At 33.3% G+C, this 19605-nt stretch overlaps 1 protein-coding gene across 2 annotated transcripts; it reads right to left on the bottom strand.

Annotated features, from left to right (window-relative positions):
* Positions 1–124: 124 nt before the first annotated feature.
* Positions 125–16347, bottom strand: LOC117258341 (complement receptor type 1). 2 transcript variants are annotated; one of them, XM_033629161.2, is made up of 11 exons: positions 16188–16347; positions 15903–16100; positions 12738–12837; positions 12571–12644; positions 11895–12119; positions 11565–11756; positions 1183–1279; positions 1008–1081; positions 743–922; positions 462–644; positions 125–372 (listed from the first exon to the last, which is right to left on the bottom strand). In XM_033629161.2, the coding sequence occupies exons 1-11, from the start codon at positions 16237–16239 to the stop codon at positions 341–343; spliced, it is 1407 nt and encodes a 468-aa protein (XP_033485052.1). In that variant the 5' UTR covers positions 16240–16347; the 3' UTR covers positions 125–340. The 2 variants fall into 2 exon arrangements, with proteins under 2 accessions (XP_033485052.1, XP_033485051.1); XM_033629160.2 differs by having other exon boundaries at positions 11565–11759.
* Between the last annotated feature and the right edge of the window lie 3258 nt (positions 16348–19605).

A 19605-nucleotide genomic window follows, 5' to 3' on the forward strand; every position in this document is an offset into this window, starting at 1 on the left:
ACACATAACATTATCAACTGTTTAAAAAAAAAAAAAAAGAAAACTATGTACAGAGGTGAATGAAACAAGTTTGTACTTGTTACTGCCCAAAACACTTATCGAAATAAACATACTGTACTTCAGCTTCATTTCAAACATATTTTAATGTCTGTATAATGTTTTTACACATTTTATGAGCAAGTAAGAAAATATATCACTATTTGTGCTTTATTAAAAAGGTGAATTATGATGATTATTTCTTGCAGAAGGAAGGCATTGTGTAGTCTAAGATATCATTTTATTCCCATCCTCCTCTGACTGCTGTTTAACCAGGTTTGATTAAATACTGTGGTTTCACTTTTCAGCGACCGTATCTGCTCCTCCAGCGACGTGCTAAAACAACAAGTGGTAATCAAAATTTTAAGTTTTGTAAAACTAAAAATGTTAAATAACCCATCCACAACAAAGAATGTGTTACTTACGTGTGCATGAGGGCAGGCGAGGGTACCAATTGCCATCTCGACCACAGGTAACAGCGTAGGGGCCAATCCTTGTGTAGCCCGCAGTACACTCAATATATATAGTGTCCCTCTCTTGATACATGTTGTTGTGAGTTCCCATCCAGTAGGCGTTGGGCACATTTGGAGATGGACATGTTGTTATTTCTGTGAGGAAATGGAAGATGATTTTATTTTAATTCAGGTAAAAAAAAAAAACAAAACTAAATAACATTGCATAAAGATTAAAGTGCTCTGTCACCAACCTCTGCATGTAGGAGGAGAATGACTCCATGTCCCGTCCTTGGTGCACCAAATGTCCCTCTGTCCAATAAGAGTTCCCACAGGACAGTGATAGCGAATCACAGTCCTGTATGTGTACGGTGGCTCTTTAGGGCTGGTCATGACTGCATTTGTCACTCCTGAAGGCTCGTCGCACGCCGCAGCTGGAGGAGAAACAGAGTTTAGCACAGCTGAAGTGAAAGGAAAAAAGGTGACTAAATAAAATGATGCTACGGTAGGTCACTGCACCTTCACAGGTAGGTTCACGTCCATCCCAGCCTTGACTCATGCAGTGTCTGGTTGCCTGTCCTACAAGGCGATACCTGATGAAAGGATGAATCAAAATGCAGCAGTTTCAGAGATGAAAAATACAAAATATTTTAAGTGTAAAGAAAGCAGCACAGTATGAAGGAATTTTTCCTACCCATCATCGCAGACAGCTGTAGCAGTGTCTCCAAACTCCACTCCAGTGTATGTAAACAGTCCATTTGTAATCTCCCCTGCAGAGCCACATGGCTTTCCTTTTGAGGATGAAAAAAGTCAAGTTTTAGAGTTTGATGTGTCATTATGGCCTTGTAATATGTTCTTTTATATTCATATACAGAGGATCAAAGGGGACACAGTACAGTACATCCGTAAGCAGAAATGTAAATAAATTCTATCTCAAAAGAGCCATGCTGGAGCCTGATCAATCAAACTGTATGCACAAAGACATGAAAATGCATGTGTTGTTTTCCTCTTTTAACTATGGGTTTGTTTGTTTTTTTAATCTAAATACAACATATCTAATTTTTTATGGCATACTATACTATGATTGTGTGACGTTTTTTGACATACCATTGCATTACATTTTTATATTATACTATACTATAATTTTTATGACTCAGGTGCGATTGACTGACTTAAAGTGGCATTTGCAGATGAAAAAAAGTACGGAGCTGTTCATTTACAAAAGATTCCAACAGTTTTGTTAGACATTGGAGTTTGGAGATAGGCCTATAGCAATTCAGATCACGGAGGGGCATCGAGGACATCGCAATGATCGGGCAGCAAGCTTTAGGAGGTAGGAGTCTAACTGGTCTGTGCCCAAGGAGCTTTTCATGCACTTGGAATTACAAAAAGCATGATAAACTTCAAAATGGTAAAGTGGTCTGAATGTGAAAGAAATGTTTCTTGAAAATAAGACCCTCTCTTCCTCTGAGATAGTGGAGACATTATCATGACGCTCTGGTGTCTCATACATGCCATTGAGCCAAACAGGAAGCCTGATTTCATAAAATGATCATTAAATGTATTACAAATCTCCTTTTTATCAGTCACAACTTTAGAGTCCAGCACAAACTGATGAGGGAGGGAGTAAGTTAGTTCAGTTATGTCTAAGATGTCTATTTTAAATCCTAAGTATAACAACAGTGAGAAAGCACTGCAGTGCCAGTTCAGCATCTGGGATGGGATTTATGAAAGAGATCACTAACATGTAGGTCATGCAAGACTGTTTGTTTTTGAAAGACTTCTTACAGATACACTGAGGTCCTGAAATATTTGTTGTTCAATTTCTGATGCAGGCCACAGGGCAGTGATGCCAAAAATATATTAGAAGCACACAGCTATGTGTGTAATGACCTGGTCTATTGGTAAGAATGAGATCTATCAGGGTGGAATGACTATAGTCTGTCGTAAAAATATTATGGCAAACAATACCAAAAAAAAAAAAAAAAAAAAGTCATACTGTAATATGACAAAAAAAAAGTCATACAATAGAGTATGATAAAAATGGCATTGTGTAGTATCACAGAAAATGTCAAAATATACTATGACAGTTTTTGAGATACTATGCCATTTTTTCCACATACTATACTTTGACATTTTTATTACATACTATAACATTTGTCATACTGTACTATGTAATTTTTTGTCAAATACTATGACATTTTTGTGAAATACAATTATATTTCATTACACACTATACTATGACAATTTTTGTCATACTATACTATGACATTTTTTCACATAATATACTATGACATTTTTATACTATGACTGACATTTTCATGATTTTTGATGACATACTATACTACTATGACATTTTAGTGAATTTGGACTACTAACTATACTATGATGTTTTATAATGATTTTAGACGACATACTATACCAAAACTTTTTTTCATGATTTTGTACGGCATAGTATACTATGATGTTTTTTCATGATTTTTGACAACAGACTTTACTATGATGTTTTTTTTTGTGATTTAGGATGACATACTATACTGAGACATTTTTCATGATTTTGGAGGACATACTGTACTATGATATTTTTTAGTGATTTTGGACGACATGCTATACTATGACGATTTTTAATGATTTTGGACCACTAACTGTACTATGACAAGTTTTCGTGATTTTTGACGACATGCTATAGGATGATGTTTTTTTATCGTTGACAACATGCTGTACTATGACATCTTTTCGTGATTTCGGATGACATGCTATACTATGATGTTTTTTCGTGATAATGGACAACATACTATACTATGACGATATTTTGTGATTTTGGACGACATATTATACAATGACGTTTTAACGTGATTTTTGACAACATACTATACTATGATGTGTTTGTGATTTTGGAGGACATATTTTACTAAGATGTTTTTTCAAGATTTTTGACAGCATAGTATACTATGATGTTTTTTCATGATTTTGGATGTCATACTATACTATGATATTTTTTAGTGATTTTGGACGACACTATACTAAGACGTTTTTTAGTGATTTTGGACGACATGCTATACTATGATGTTTTTCGTGATTTTTGACGACATGCTATACTATGACGAATTTTAATGATTTTGGACCACTTACTATACTATGACATTTTTTCGTGATTTTTGACAACATGCTATACTAAGACGTTTTTTTAGTGATTTTGGACGACATGCTGTACTAGGGCGTTTATTCATGATTTTGGACGACATAGTGTACTAAGACGTTTTTTCGTGATAATGGACGACATGCTATACTATGATGTTTTTTCATCATTTTTGACAACATGCTGTACTATGGCATTTTTTCATGATTTTGGACGACATGCTATACTAAGACTTTTTTTAGTGATTTTGGACGACATGCTATACTACGGCGTTTATTCATGATTTTGGACGACATAGTGTACTAAGACGTTTTTTCGTGATAATGGACGACATGCTATACTGAGACGTTTTTTCAAAATTTTTGACAACATAGTGTACTATGATATTTTTTCATTATTTTGGACGACATACTATACTATGACGTTTTCTTGTGATTTTGGACAATATATTATACTAAGATGTTTTTTAGTGATATTGGACGACATAGTATACTATGATATTTTATCAAGATTTTTGACAACATACTATACTATATTTTTTCCTTATTTTGGACGACATGCTATACTATGATGTTTTGTCATGATTTTTTACGACATTCAAAATGTCAGTTGTAGTCTGTCATGAAAATGTCATAAAAACTGTCATGGTATAGTATGACAAAAATATTATAAAAATTTCCCTAGTATAGTATAACATAGAAATGGACGATATGTCCAAAATCCCGAAAAAACATCATTGTATACTATGATGTTTTTTCATCATTTTTGAAGACATGCTATACTATGACGTTTTTTAATGATTTTGGAAGACATACTGTACTATGACGATTTTGGACGACATACTATACTGAGACTTTTTGTGATTTTGAACGACATACTATACTATGATATTTTTTTAGTGATTTTGGACGATATGCTATACTAGGGCGTTTTTTCATAATTTTGGACGACATAGTGTACTAAGACATTTTTTTGTGATAATGGACGACATACTATACTAACGTATTTTCAAGATTTTTGACAACATATTATACTATGATTTTTTTTCTTATTTTGGATGACATGACGATTTTTAATGATTTTTGACGACATGCTATACTATGATGATTTTTAATGATTTTGGACCACTTACTATACTATGACATTTTTTCGTGATTTTTGACGACATATTATACTATGATATTTTTTCCTTATTTTGGATGACATGCTATACTATGACGATTTTTAATGATTTTTGACAACATGCTATACTGTGATGTTTTGTCATGATTTTTGACGACATACTATACTATGATATATTTTAGTGATCATGGACGACATGCTATACTATGATGTTCTTCGTGATTTTTGAAGACATGCTATACTATGATATTTTTTAGTGATTTTGGACAACATACTATACTATGATATATTTTAGTGACTTTGGACACCATGCTATACTATGATGTTTTTTCGTGATTTTTGACAACATGCTGTACTATGACATTTTGTCATGATTTTGGATGACACATTATACTATGACGATTTTTTAGTGATTTTGTACGACTTGCTATACTAGGGTGTTTTTTTGTGATTTTGGACGACATATTATAATAAGATGTTTTTTAGTGATTTTGAACGACATACTATACTATGATATTTTTTAGTGATGTTGGACGACATACTATACTAAGACGTCTTTTAGTGATTTTGGACGACATGCTATACTATGATGTTTTTTCATGATTTTTGACGACATGCTATATTATGATGTTTTTTCGTGATAATGGACAACATACTATATTATGACGATATTTTGTCATTTTGGACGACATATAATACTAAGATTTTTTTTCAAGATTTTTGACAACATAGTATACTATGATATTTTTTCAGGATTTTTGATGACATGCTATACTGTGACGATATTTCGTGATTTTGGATGACATATTATACTAAGATGTTTTTTACTGATTTTGGACGACATACTATACTAAGACGTTTTTTAGTGATTTTGGATGACATGCTATACTACAATGTTTTTCCTTGATTTTTGAAGACATGCTATACTATGACGTTTTTTAGTGATTTTGGAAGACATACTATACTATGACAATTTTTAATGATTTTGGACGACATGCTATAGTAAGACGTTTGTTAGAGATTTTGGACGACATGCTATACTATGATGTTTTTTCCGTGATTTTTGAAGACATGCCATACTATGACGTTTTTTAGTGATTTTGGAAGACAAAAAAGACAAAAAATGTCAGTTGTAGTCTGTCATAAAAATGTCATAAAAACTGTCATGGTATAGTATGACAAAAATATTATAAAAATTTCCAGAGTATACATGTCACAAAAACGTCATAAAAAATGTCATTGCATACTCATCATAAAAACGTCATAAAAAGTGTCATCGTATAATATGTCATAAAAATGTCATAAAAAGTGTCATAATATAGTAGGACATAAATGTCGTGAGAAAATGGCAGCAGTGTTTGTCATAAAAATGTCATAGAATGGTATGTCATAAAAATGTCATAGTATGGTATAAGATCAAAATATTGTCACACTAAAGTTTGTCACAAAAATAAAATTAAAAAATGTCATAGTATGGTAATTAATGAAAATGTCATAAAATGTCATAGTATGACATCAAAATGTCATAAAAAGTGTTACAGTAAAGTTTGTCAAAAAGATGTAAAAAAATGTCATATTATAGAATGTCATAAAAATGGCATAGTGTAGTATGTCACAAAAATGTCAAAAAATGTCATAGTAAAGTACGTCACAAAAATGTCACAAAAAAGTCATAGTATAGTATGTCATAAAAATGTCCTAAAAAAAGTCATAGTATAGTATGTCAGAAAAATGTCGTTAAAAAAAGTCATGGTATCGTATGACATAAAAATGTCCTAAAAAAGTCATAGTATAGTATGACATAAAAATGTCAAAAAAAAAGTCATAGTATAATACGTCACAAAAATGTCCTAAAAAAGTCATAGTATAGTATGTCATAAAAATGTCCAAAAAAAAGTCATAATATAGTATGACATAAAAATGTAAAAAAAAAAAAGTCATAGTATAGAATGTCATAAAAATGTCATAGTGTAGTATGTCACTAGCCTGAGTGTCAGACTGAAGCTCTCAGAACCTTCAGTCTGACCGCCTCCATTGAAGGCGATTTACAAGGGGGAGGGAATTTGATTTTTCCCTAACCAATCAGTAGAGATCAACGACTCACCCAGAATCTGACATCATTAGTATCCATGCCGCGGGGGTGCCAAAAACAAGCGAGCATTGCCCGTTTAAAATGTCTCCATCGTCGTGCACGCCCAGCTGCATCGCTGTTAAATCCAGTTTAGCAGCTTCCTTAATTTGATCCTCCATTAACGCAAGTAGTGGCAAAATACCTCGATAGCATCGTTAATGTGGTCTGTAGGATCTGTAGCAGTCGCCATTGTTGCTATCCTCACCAGTTACCCACCGGCGTACAGCTTGACATCAGCATGGCGCCGATTGGCTAATCGCTAGACCCGCCCCCACCCCCGACGTTCATTGGTCCGTCCATCGTTTGGACGAGATAATTCGCAAATTCATTGGAGTATGCTAGACCAGAGATGCAAGCCTACACAGTTGAGTGGGCGGGGTCTATGGTCTGGAACCAGGCTAGTATGTCACAAAAATCACATAAAATGTCATAGTATAATATGTCATAAAAATGTAAGGAAAAAAAATGTCATAGTACAGTATGTCATAAAAATGTAAAAAAAAAAGTCATAATATGTCATAAAAATGTAAAAAAAAAAATGTCATAGTATAATATGTCATAAAAATGTAAGAAAAAATGTCACAGTATAATATGTCGTAAAAAAAATGTCATAGTATAGTACGTCACAAAAAATGTCAAAAAATTTCATAGTAGTGTCACAAAAATGTAAAAAAAAAATGTCATAGTATAGTATGTCAGAAAAATCACAAAAAATGTCATAGTATAATATGTCATAAAAATGTAAAAAAAAAAAAAAAGTCATGTATAGTATGTCACAAAAAATGTAAAAAAATGTCATAGTATGTCATAAAAACGTAAGAAAAAAAAATGTCATAGTACAGTATGTCATAAAAATGTAAAAAAAAGTCATAATATGTCATAAAAATGTAAAAAAAAAAATGTCATAGTATAATATGTCATAAAAATGTAAGAAAAAAATGTCATAGTACAGTATGTCATAAAAATGTAAAAAAAAGTCGTAATATGTCATAAAAATGTAAAAAAAAAAATGTCATAGTATAATATGTCATAAAAATGTAAGAAAAAATGTCACAGTATAATATGTCGTAAAAAAAATGTCATAGTATAGTATGTCACAAAAATGTCAAAAAATGTCACAGTATAGTACGTCACAAAAAATGTCAAAAAATTTCATAGTATAGTGTCACAAAAATGTAAAAAAAAAAGTCATAGTATAGTATGTCACAGAAATCACAAAAAATGTCATAGTATAATATGTCATAAAAATGTAAAAAAAAAAAGAGTCATAGTATAGTATGTCATAAAAATGTAAAAAAAATGTCATAGTATGTCATAAAAATGTAAAAAAAAAATGTCAGTATAATATGTCATAAAAATTTAAAAAAATGTCATAGTATAATATGTCATAAAAACGTAAGAAAAAAAATGTCATAGTACAGTATGTCATAAAAAATGTAAAAAAAAAACATATGTCATAAAAATGTAAAAAAAAAAGTCATAGTATAATATGTCAAAAATGTAAGAAAAAAAATGTCATAGTACAGTATGTCATAAAAATGTAACAAAAATGTCATAGTATAGTATGTCACAAAAATGTAAAAAAAAAAGTCATATGTCATAAAAATGTAAAAAAAAATGTCATAGTATAATATGTCATAAAAATGTAAAAAAAATGTCATAGTATAATATGTCGTAAAAAAATGTCATAGTATAGTATGTCACAAAAATGTCAAAAAATGTCACAGTATAGTATGTCACAAAAATGTCAAAAAATGTCACAGTATACTACGTCACAAAAAATGTTAAAAAATGTCATAGTATATTATGTCACAAAAATGTAAAAAAAAAAAAGTCATAGTATAGAATGTCATAAAAATGTAAAAAAAAAAAGTCATAGTATAATATGTCACAAAAATGTCAAAAAATGTCATAGTATATTATGTCATAAAAATGTAAAAAAAAAAAAAAAAAAGTCATAGTATAGTATGTCATAAAAATGTAACAAAAAGGTCACAGTATAGTATGTCACAAAAATGTCAAAAAATGTCATAGTATATTATGTCATAAAAATGTAAAAAAAAAAAGTCATACTATAGTACGTCACAAAAATGTCAAAAAATGTCACAGTATAGTACGTCACAAAAAAATGTCAAAAAATGTCATAGTATGTCACAAAAATGTCAAAAACTGTCATAGTATAATATGTCACAAAAATCTAAACCAAAAAAAGGTCATAGTATAGAATGTCATAAAAATGTCCTAAAAAAGTCATAGTATAGTATGTCACAAAAATGTAAAAAAAAAAAAAAAAAAAAAAAAAATGTCATAGTATAGTATAGTATGTCACAAAAATGTAAAAAAAAATGTCACAGTATAGTACATCATAAAAAATGTCAAAAAATGTCATAGTATGTCACAAAAATGTCAAAAAATGTCACAGTATAGTACGTCACAAAAATGTCAAAAAATGTCACAGTATACTACGTCACAAAAAAATGTCAAAAAATGTCATAGTATATTATGTCACAAAAATGTAAAAAAAAAGTCATAGTATAATATGTCACAAAAATGTCAAAAAATGTCACAGTATAGTACATCACAAAAAAATATCAAAAAAAGTCACAGTATAGTACGTCACAAAAAAATGTAAAAAAAAAATGTCATACTATAGTACGTCACAAAAATGTCAAAAAATGTCATAGTATAATACGTCACAAAAAATGTCAAAAAATGTCATAGTATAATATGTCACAAAAATGTCAAAAACTGTCATAGTATATTATGTCATAAAAATGTAAAAAAAAAAAAGTCATAGTATAGTATGTCACAAAAATGTCAAAAAATGTCACAGTATAGTACGTCACAAAAAAATGTCAAAAAATGTCATAGTATGTCAAAAAAATGTCAAAAACTGTCATAGTATAATATGTCACAAAAATCTAAACCAAAAAAAGGTCATAGTATAGAATGTCATAAAAATGTCCTAAAAAAGTCATAGTATAGTATGTCACAAAAATGTAAAAAAAAAATAAAAAAAATGTCATAGTATAGTATAGTATGTCACAAAAATATCACAGTATAGTACGTCATAAAAAATGTTAAAAAATGTCATAGTATAGTATGTCATAAAAATGTAAAAAAAAAAAAGTCATAGTATAGTATGTCATAAAAATGTAAAAAAAATTGTCATAGTATAATATGTCACAAAAATGTCAAAAACTGTCATAGTATAATATGTCACAAAAATGTAAGAAAAAAAAAAAATGTCATAGTATAGCATAGTATAGTATGTCACAAAAATGTCACAGTATAGTACGTCACAAAAAATGTCAAAAAATGTCATAGTATAATATGTCTCAAAAATGTCAAAAACTGTCATAGTATAATATGTCACAAAAATGTCAAAAACTGTCATAGTATAATATGTCATAAAAATGTAAAAAAAAAAAAAAGTCATAGTATAGAATGTCATAAAAATGTCCTAAAAAGGTCATAGTATAGTATGTCACAAAAATGTAAAAAAAAAAAAAGAGTCATAGTATAGTATGTCACAAAAATGTCACAGTATAGTACGTCATAAAAAATGTCAAAAAATGTCATAGTATAGTATGTCATAAAAATGTAAAAAATGTCATAGTATACTATGTCACAAAAATGTCAAAAAATGTCACAGTATAGTACGTCGCAAAAATGTCAAAAAATGTCATAGTATAGTATGTCATAAAAATGTAAAAAAAAAAGTCATAGTATAATATGTCACAAAAATGTCAAAAACTGTCATAGTATAATATGTCATAAAAATGTAAAAAAAAAAAAAGTCATAGTATAGTACGTCATAAAAATGTAAAAAAAATGTCATAGTATAATATGACATAAAAATGTCAAAAAATGTCACAGTATAGTATGTCACAAAAAATGTCAAAAAATGTCATAGTATAATATGTCACAAAAATGTAAACCAAAAAAAAGGTCATAGTATAGAATGTCATAAAAATGTCCTAAAAAAGGTCATAGTATAGTACGTCAAAAAAATGTCCTAAAAAAGTCATAGTATACTATGTCATAAAAATGTCATGGTATAATGTGTTATAAAACTGTCATAAAAACTTCCCTAGTATAGTATAACAAAGGAATGTCAAAAACTGTCATAGTATAGTAGGACATAAAAATGTTGCAAAAAAATTGCAGTATTGTTTGTCATAAAAATGTCAAAAAAGTTCATAGTATAGTATGACAAAAATATCTAGAAAAAAAATGTCAGAGCATAGTATGTCTCAAAAATGTCATAAAAGTGTCAAAGTAAAGTCTATCAAAAAAATGTCATAAAAAATGTCATATTATGTTGTGTCATAAAAATGTCAAATTCATGGCATAGTATGTCATTAAATATCAAAAAATGTCATAGTATACTATGTCACAAAAATGAAAAAATGTCATAGTTTAGTACGTCACAAAAATGTCCAAGAAAGTGTCACAAATGTCATAAAAAATGTCAGTACGGTGTGAGATCAAAATGTCACTGTCACACTAAAGTTTGTCACAAAAATAGTAGTAATCATAGTATGGTGTTTCATAAAATGTCAAAAAATGTCATAGCATAGTATGACCTAAAAATATCATAAAAAAGTGTCACAGTAGAGTTTGTCACAAAAATGTCATAAAAAATGTCAGTTTAAATTTAAATAAAAAAGACTGATCTTACGTTCACATCTCAGCCACAGTGGTGTCCACTTCCCATTCATACAGCTGCGATATCTGCTGCCGCCTGCTTGAACGTATCCGACATCACACACATAATGGACTCTGTCTCCAGAAGCAAAAGATGTCATTGTGATGTACTTGTTGGCGAGGTTGGCGTTGGAGTTGGGGATGTTTACTGGCACACCGCAGCCACCTGCTGAACAGATTTTCCAGAGAGGAAAGTGTCAGTTTAGAGACAAAAATATTTTACCACCTCTTATAATAAACAGATGACAGTTTGAGGTGCTGCCAAAAACTAGAGAGCTGACAATCCAGAAGGATACCAACTCACTCTCTTTGACGGGTGACGGAGTTGTTTTAGGTGAAGGCAGGCACCGAGGGGGCTGAGGCTTCCACAGGCCACCCGGGTCACAAGTAATCTGCTGAGCTCCATCCAGCTGGAAACCCTGACTGCAGGTGAAGGTCACGCTGTCTCCCACCCAGAATACAGAAACATCTCCAGCACTGCTCACAGAGTTGGCCACTGCAGGAGTGGGGCAGGTGGTGGCCTCTCCCTCTGATGAGATTAAAATTAAATACTTGTGAAAATGTTGTCTGTCTAATGAACACAGTATCTACAATTCACACTCCTGCTATGCTTTAAGGATATGTTTTTGTACACATATATATTTTCATTTATACCATGATGGTTGTTTTGTTTTTTATCTGTACCTGCTACATATATTTTTATTTATACCTGCCACACACACAGCATTAGATAGTAAACTGCATTTCATTGTCACAGTACCTGCACTCAATCTAACCTTAATTTCACAACTCTATTAGTATTATGGAAAATATGTTCAAGTGAATTAAGGGATCAAACAACAAGCCTTCACTGTGCGTCACATCAGTTACTCATTCTTGACACAACACCACCCACTTTAGGTCACCTTTTCAGGTGCAGCGACCTCAGTGTGTAAAGAATACAAAAGGGTTTCAGAGAGATCTGATGTGCTGTTGCTCACCAACACAAGATGGGATTTCACCAGTCCAGCCAGACTTCTTGCAGATCATGTAGTTGAGTCCTTTCAGAGTGTACCTGTCGACATGGAAATGAACCACACAGTCAGACTCAACTTCAGATGATTCTTGTGACCAAGTTTTACAGGACTTCTGTCAGGCTTCAACTCACCCCTCATTGCATACAGCATAAACTTTCTCCCCGACGAATGAATTCCCTTCATACTGGAACTCCCCATTAGGTAAATCTCCGGCATTGCCACATGATTTCTCTGTAAGAAATGAGAGCAAGATTAAATACCCGATCACAACAGGGATCAAAGGTGAAGTCATATTTACCTGATGAAAATAAAAACAAGACAGAAGCACCTTTGTTCCAAAGAGTTGCAAAACAACCCACATAAGCTGCTGCAAAGCCTGTGTGCCAACCTCACAAAGACCTGAGAGGTGTCGAAAGCGTTCTCTGAAAACACTGAAATGTGTGAAGTTAATTATGAAGAACAATAACGTAGAAGCCTCAGGTTGAAGACTCTGACAGCAAACTGGTCTGCTTAAATGTTCTTGAGTTTAACACTAAACGATTTTCAGCTCCACACAGATCTGTCTGACCCTGAACAGTCGCAGAGGCTTTCACACTGTTTTGTCTCATTTATTATGAGATCAAAATATTTTATGCATTAGTTTGTACTGGAGTCTACAGAGATGAGCTTCACAAGAGTGTTTTCACAAGTAGTTTAAATTATAACAGGGGTAATAAGGTCAGACAATAGTCTACTGGTGATGAAAATCAACCAGCTACAGTTACAGGCTTTATCAAACATTATGTATGATAACATGAAGATAAATCAGAACATTTATTTCGTTGTGTTTTAAGTAAAAAGAAACAAGACAGACATGAAATTTCAACAGTCTACCTCCTAATTTAATAATGTGACATCTCCCATTGATAATAAGAAGCACACTTCCTTATTTTTTTTTTTTACACCTAACAGCACCAGCAGGTCTAGAAAATGAAGCGTGCTTGCACTTTATGACATGAAGAAATAAAACTAAACCTGTTGACAGACATCAGATACTGATCAACAGCAGCAAACACCACAAAATTAGTTGGAAAAGATGAAAATAAAGTATGATAGCCAGTTTCAAGAACCTTTAAGACTTGTTTCTGTTTGCGTCTTACACTCTAAAATGTAGATGTTATCTCATAGTTAAGGTTCAAAGGATGGTCTCTACATAGCAGGTATGAACAGGGGAACAACTACAGCCACCAGTGGTTCGTTCAATGTACTAGTCTGTGTACATAGTAGTGGGAAAAGGTGCATCTTCCAGCAGTATGCAGCTGAATCAGGTGCTTCTCAGCCTCGCAGCTGGCACCGGACGTCAACATAACGTCAGACAGACATTACATTTTGATTGAAATGAAAATTGGTGTGACGATAATTTAAATGTCTAGTGATATTACCATTTCTTGTTGTGAAGGTGTTGACATAATGAAGTTTGCAGACATTAGGTTTTGTTCTCTGTACCTTACAACCAGTCTAAATGTCATTATTCTACACTGGTTACTTAACACAACAACTTAAATATCAACTTCATCAGTTGTCAGTATCCTACATCAATTTGACGCTGGCGTTACAAGTTCTGACATTAAATTTTGGTCACCCGATGTCACAACATAAAATCAACTTAATATCAACGTCAAACTTTGTTGGTGACCACCTGCGTTGAGGTCTGCAAACTTTCAAGAAGGAAAACTTTTTTTCCTTTTGACTCAATAGTGTTGAAGTCTCTTTGCACTGAAGCCTACAACTAATGAATCCCATGAGTGCATGAGTTATGATTTCAGTCTGAAAACAATGTGAATCTATCCTTTAATCTAATGTATGCTACACCTGGATCATGGTTGTGCTGCTGCCGTGGTCCTGCCTAATGTCTACTACTTCTGCTAATATTATTAGTCATACCTGTACTATTATTATACACATATGTCATCCCTGGGCTGTTGAAATCATTATTTTATTTGCACAACTTCAGAACAGGTTACTTACTGATATTCAGGAGATTATGAGTGAAATGTTTTGCATGTTTGGAGAAAAATTATCTGTTGATAATTGGTATAAACCAAAACTATGAACTTACAGTGTGGAACCTTACATGAAGAATAATCTAAACAAAAGACAAAGATCCCTGTGTGCACAGTTGCACTCAGGAACGTTACCATTAGTCTTAGAGACTGGAAGGTTTAACACCACCCAGAGGAGAATAGAATTAGTTTGTCGTGTTATTTAGGTGACGTTGAGAATGAGGTTCATTTCTTGTCTTACTGTCCTGTATATGAAGACATAAAGGAACGTACGTTTCAGTAAAATAACCTCTAAGTTGATTTGTTATGGCTGGGTGATCATGAAAAAATAAAGTTTTGTTTCAGAAAAGGAACCTTTTTTTGTGGCTGAATGTCTTTGCTAGGCCTGGGATAGAAGGCAGAGAATTCTGTTTCTGGTCTGAGTCGTTAAATAACATGTACTTTGGATTGTTACTGCAGGATCACTGTAATGATGTCTCGTACATATACCATCATATATTAATATACCATAACATTTATACTACCAAAATACTATTATTATTACAATATTATTTCTAAAATTAATATTATTGTAGCTATTGTCATTACCGTTTGCTGCGTATCTCTCTCTGTCTCTCCCTCTATTTATGTATCATTTTGTCATATGGATCACTGTACATTTATCATGTTGATCTGTTCTGTACGACATCTATTGCACGTCTGTCCATCCTTGGAAGAGGGATCCCTCCTCAGTTGCTCTTCCTGAGGTTTCTACCATTTTTTCCCCGTTAAATGTTTTTCTGGGGGAGTTTTTCCTTATCCGCTGTGAGGGATCCCTCCTCCAGAGGGATGTCGTATGCTGTAAAGCCCCCGAGGCAAACTGTGATTTGTGATATTGAACTTTATAAATAAAATTTAACTGAATGAAACTTTAGGTACACCTAAATAAAAAGTTGCATAAATAACTAAGTGTCTCCTCTTTTTATATTCTAAATCATCTCGGCAGGCATTTAGACTTTTTAAAAAAAGTTTTAGTGGCACTCTTTGAATTTTAGTGACCTCAATTATTGTGCTGGAATAACATGCAGCTTCCCTCCATGGCCGTTAGGGGGCTTCAGCCTTCTTCTGATGTGTACTTTAAATCAATTTAAAATCGCATACAGCTGAGAGTAACTCAATGAAATCACTCATCTCTAACGAAGACCAACATTTAATCGTTTTTTTAGTCCTTTCATTACCAAAATGGATAATCAATAAGTTATACTGAGTCCTTACTTTCGCACTTGAGAGTGAGTTTGGTCCATCTTCCTGCCAGACACTGCACAGCTCGGCTCCCTCTGGATGGAGTGAAGTCCTCAGCGCAGTCATAATAAACCTTCTCCCCGCTGCTGAACCTCGGTATGGTGCTGTATTTCCTCACCAGCCTGGTGTGAGGGTACTCCGGAGGTGCCGAACACTTCTTTGGTACCTGAGCTATAATTTGGAAAATCAACAGTTAAAATATCAACAATATAAAAAAACTATCACATTCTGCAACATGTGGCGTTTTCTTTATTTTACCTGAGGCGAGGAGAGCAAACGATAAAACCAGAATATTCCACCCGACGTCCATCGTGTTTGTCCGTGTGGATCCACGCAGTAAACAAATCCTCAAACACAGATTGCAAATCAAATGTCACCAGCAGGCTCCCATCAGGCAATTTATACAGGAGGGGTGGCACAGCCCACAGGAAAACAAGGAGACAGGGACCAAACGTAGTGCACAGCATTCACGCATTCAGCATTCAAGAAAGAGATAGAAGAACACAATTGGATTTATTGAGAACATTATTATTATCTTACTCGTGTTTTGACCAGTTAACTTTAACAGTATAATTTAAAAGACACAATGTTGGGTCACGGTGAACAGTGGAGCCAATCTCAGGACAGGTCTGCACCATGTGATAAAAAGAACCCTTATCTTATTTGCAGTCAGAAACATCCATCCTGTGCAGTTGAACAGGGGTGAAATAAGTTTTGTGATTCATTTTATTATTTATATTATTATCATTTTACTGTAACAAATCTCAGTGCACTATGATATGCAGGATCTAATGTGCAAACAATGTACAGACAAATCACCATAATCCAGAACTGATAAAAACGCAGCAGCAACCAGTCTTTTTCTGGCCTTAAAGGAGAAACAGGATTTGTTTCTGAAAAAAAATACTAACTTCAGCCTCAGCTTTATATGAAGATTATCAACCTGAGGTTTAAAAGACAGGGAGTCATCAAGACAAATACTGAGATATTTGTATCAAGTGACACTCTCTTAGTACACGCTTACACGCAGTGCAGTAATCACGTCAGGAGTATTCACAGGCGTCTTCCTTGCATTTGAGAAATGTGTAGCCTTAGTTTTATCAGCATTTAGAACCAGCTTTAGTTGTGAAAGCTGAATCTGGATAACAGATAACTACATAATTATCATTTATCATTTTGTTCTTTACTGATTTGGATGTTTTGTGAAGTGTTATCCTGACGTGCTCGCACTCTTCAGTCTTGTGAACATTATAATATCACAAAGCAAACCGTCTTTCAAACAGAAGCCATGGTTGTAATCTAGTGATCTGCATGAAAAACTTTAAGGGCAAAACATTTAAAGTTGATCCTTAACGAGGCATAACAAGCATATGTTGGGTGCAGACACGTCCCAAACCTTCACATGATTTTAAGAGTCCATCATCACCACGTTAGACTCAGAAAGATGAAAGCCTTTCTTCAAGACTTTGGAAATACATGTGAGATTCAACAGAAAAAAATCAGTAGTGCTGTGAAAGTGAACATTTTTCAACCAGAGGGGAGAAAAAGTCTTTTACAAATATGAATAAATAATAATAATTAAAAAAAAGATACTAGAAATGTGAATGACCTTCACTTTTTTTAAATTAAAGGAACAAACTACATCTTAACTGATAATAGCCAAGTAGACAAAAGGATTCCTCAAATATAAGAATGCTAATTTGGCCCTGTATGTCTTTCCAGCTGGCACATGACTGACAACTTTCAAATGTGGTTGAAATTGACCTTTCGCTAAGCCCCGCCCCTTTGTGATGGTCCCACAAGCTGTCACAGTAAGCATGGAGCCCACACTGTAACTAACTGCACTCCCTGAAGAGATATTATCATATTTTTGGAAAAATGAAAGAGTGATTCCAGAGAGAAGCAGACAGAGGGGTCTACAGTCTGTGTTTGAAGGATATATCCAGGATGTCAAACTGACTCAGCAGCAACAACAGGTTAAAAAGACAAAGATGGTTAGAAGCTAAAGCCGAACTAAAGGCTACAGATCACAGTGTCAAAGTGAACCACCACATCACTGCTGATCGCCACAGAACACAATGAATATAAAGGGAAACTTCACTGATATTGAACCAGCTGTGTGGCATCACTTCACTGGTTCCTGTACAGCAGGGTCGGTCTTTATTCACTGTTGTAATCATTAAAAAGCAAAAGCAGCATGTGTATACATTCAGTAGGCTATATCTTCAGTAGCTAGCTAGCTAACCCTACACTTTTCAGGGTTTGATTTTGGTTTTGGAACAGCGAAGAAACGTAGGGTTAATTCAGGATGAGTGGGACATCAGGTTGGGTGGGACAGTATAAGTAAATTGGTTGTATTTTCTCCCCTGGTCATTGAAAATAAAAACTTTTTTTTGCTGAGCCTTGCTGTGAAACCACATTATCAGAGTTGCTTACACTCATTGGTGTGATGTCACATGTGGGGGCGGGGCCAACATCAATCAGGAAGTTGACCCTGCATAACTCAAGGTGAGGAAAATGGCATAAGATTTTGATTGTTATGATCATAGGGTTATAAAAATGTTTTCACCAAGATATTGCAGAAATATTTGCTGGAAACATGAATTTGATGCACTTCTACAATAAAATCAGAAAAAAATGTTAAGATTATGTTTACATTTATGGAATTAGGCTATTTTTGTTTTGTCCCACCCACCCAAACTGTGTTTGGCTGGGTGGGACAGCACCAAAAGGCACTCTTAATGAATAAAAATGATCAATCCTGCCATAGGGAATCATTATATATGTTCCACATTAATAGTTCCTAACCTTCTTGTGTGTGCAGACCCAAAATCTACCACACAATTGTTGGTGGAGCACCACAATTTTACTGCTAGCCTGACTACCTAGCTAGCAAAACAGCTAGCATAAACAGCAAGTGTACCCAGCCTACTAGGGATGCATGATAACAGATTATTTCCCAGGATCTAATTTGCAGATTGTCCCCAACTCTTCAAGCCTATTGGTGATGATAGGATGTATAGAGGGACACACACACACACACACACACACACACACATTGAATTGATTAATTAAGTTCAGACACCTTCACCTGCAGGGATTGCCTGTACCCAGACTGATTTGTTTTTGTTTGTTGGCATTTGTTTTCACAGAGTAACGTGTTAAATGAAATTTTGACCTGAAAAAATGTTGTACTTCTGTTACATTGTTGTTTTCAGACATATGTTTTTATAATTTACCATGTTCTATGAAATTTTGACCTGAATTCAGATACATGTATCCATGAATTTGTGTTTTTAGGCATGTTCAATAAAGGAAAGGTAAAAGGCTAAATCAGTGATCAGATGTGTTGTCCCACTCACCCAAATCTCACACACAAAAACAAATTTTAGTCAGTTCACAAAAAAGGGTATGCCATGCATCCATGGAACATAATCAGATCTTCTTTCCTCCTCAAATGGATAGGTAACATCTTCAGCATTACAGAAATGTATCATATGTTGGATTATTTTTTGATATCCATAGCCAGAAATCTCACACAATGCAGAAAACCGAAAACTGTCCCACTCACCCTGAACTTACCCTATATCTTTTTCCAACCTCTCCAGGTAACGAGTATCATTAATACACGACGTGCCCCAGGCACAACATTTAGCTCCAAATCCACAAAACCAGC

This window comes from Epinephelus lanceolatus, chromosome 8 (assembly GCF_041903045.1).
Source record: "Epinephelus lanceolatus isolate andai-2023 chromosome 8, ASM4190304v1, whole genome shotgun sequence".
Classification (NCBI taxonomy): Eukaryota; Metazoa; Chordata; class Actinopteri; order Perciformes; family Serranidae; genus Epinephelus; species Epinephelus lanceolatus.

Bases quoted from the DNA above. Each gene is read 5' to 3' on its own strand.
- LOC117258341 (XM_033629160.2), bottom strand. From the start codon at position 16,239: ATGGACGTCGGGTGGAATATTCTGGTTTTATCGTTTGCTCTCCTCGCC. The intron at 12,645-12,737 runs GTGAGTTGAAGC...CCATGTCGACAG, and splicing joins TATGCTGTATGCAATGAGGG to GTACACTCTGAAAGGACTCA. The intron at 11,760-11,894 runs GTGAGTTGGTAT...AAATCTGTTCAG, and splicing joins TCCGTCACCCGTCAAAGAGA to CAGGTGGCTGCGGTGTGCCA.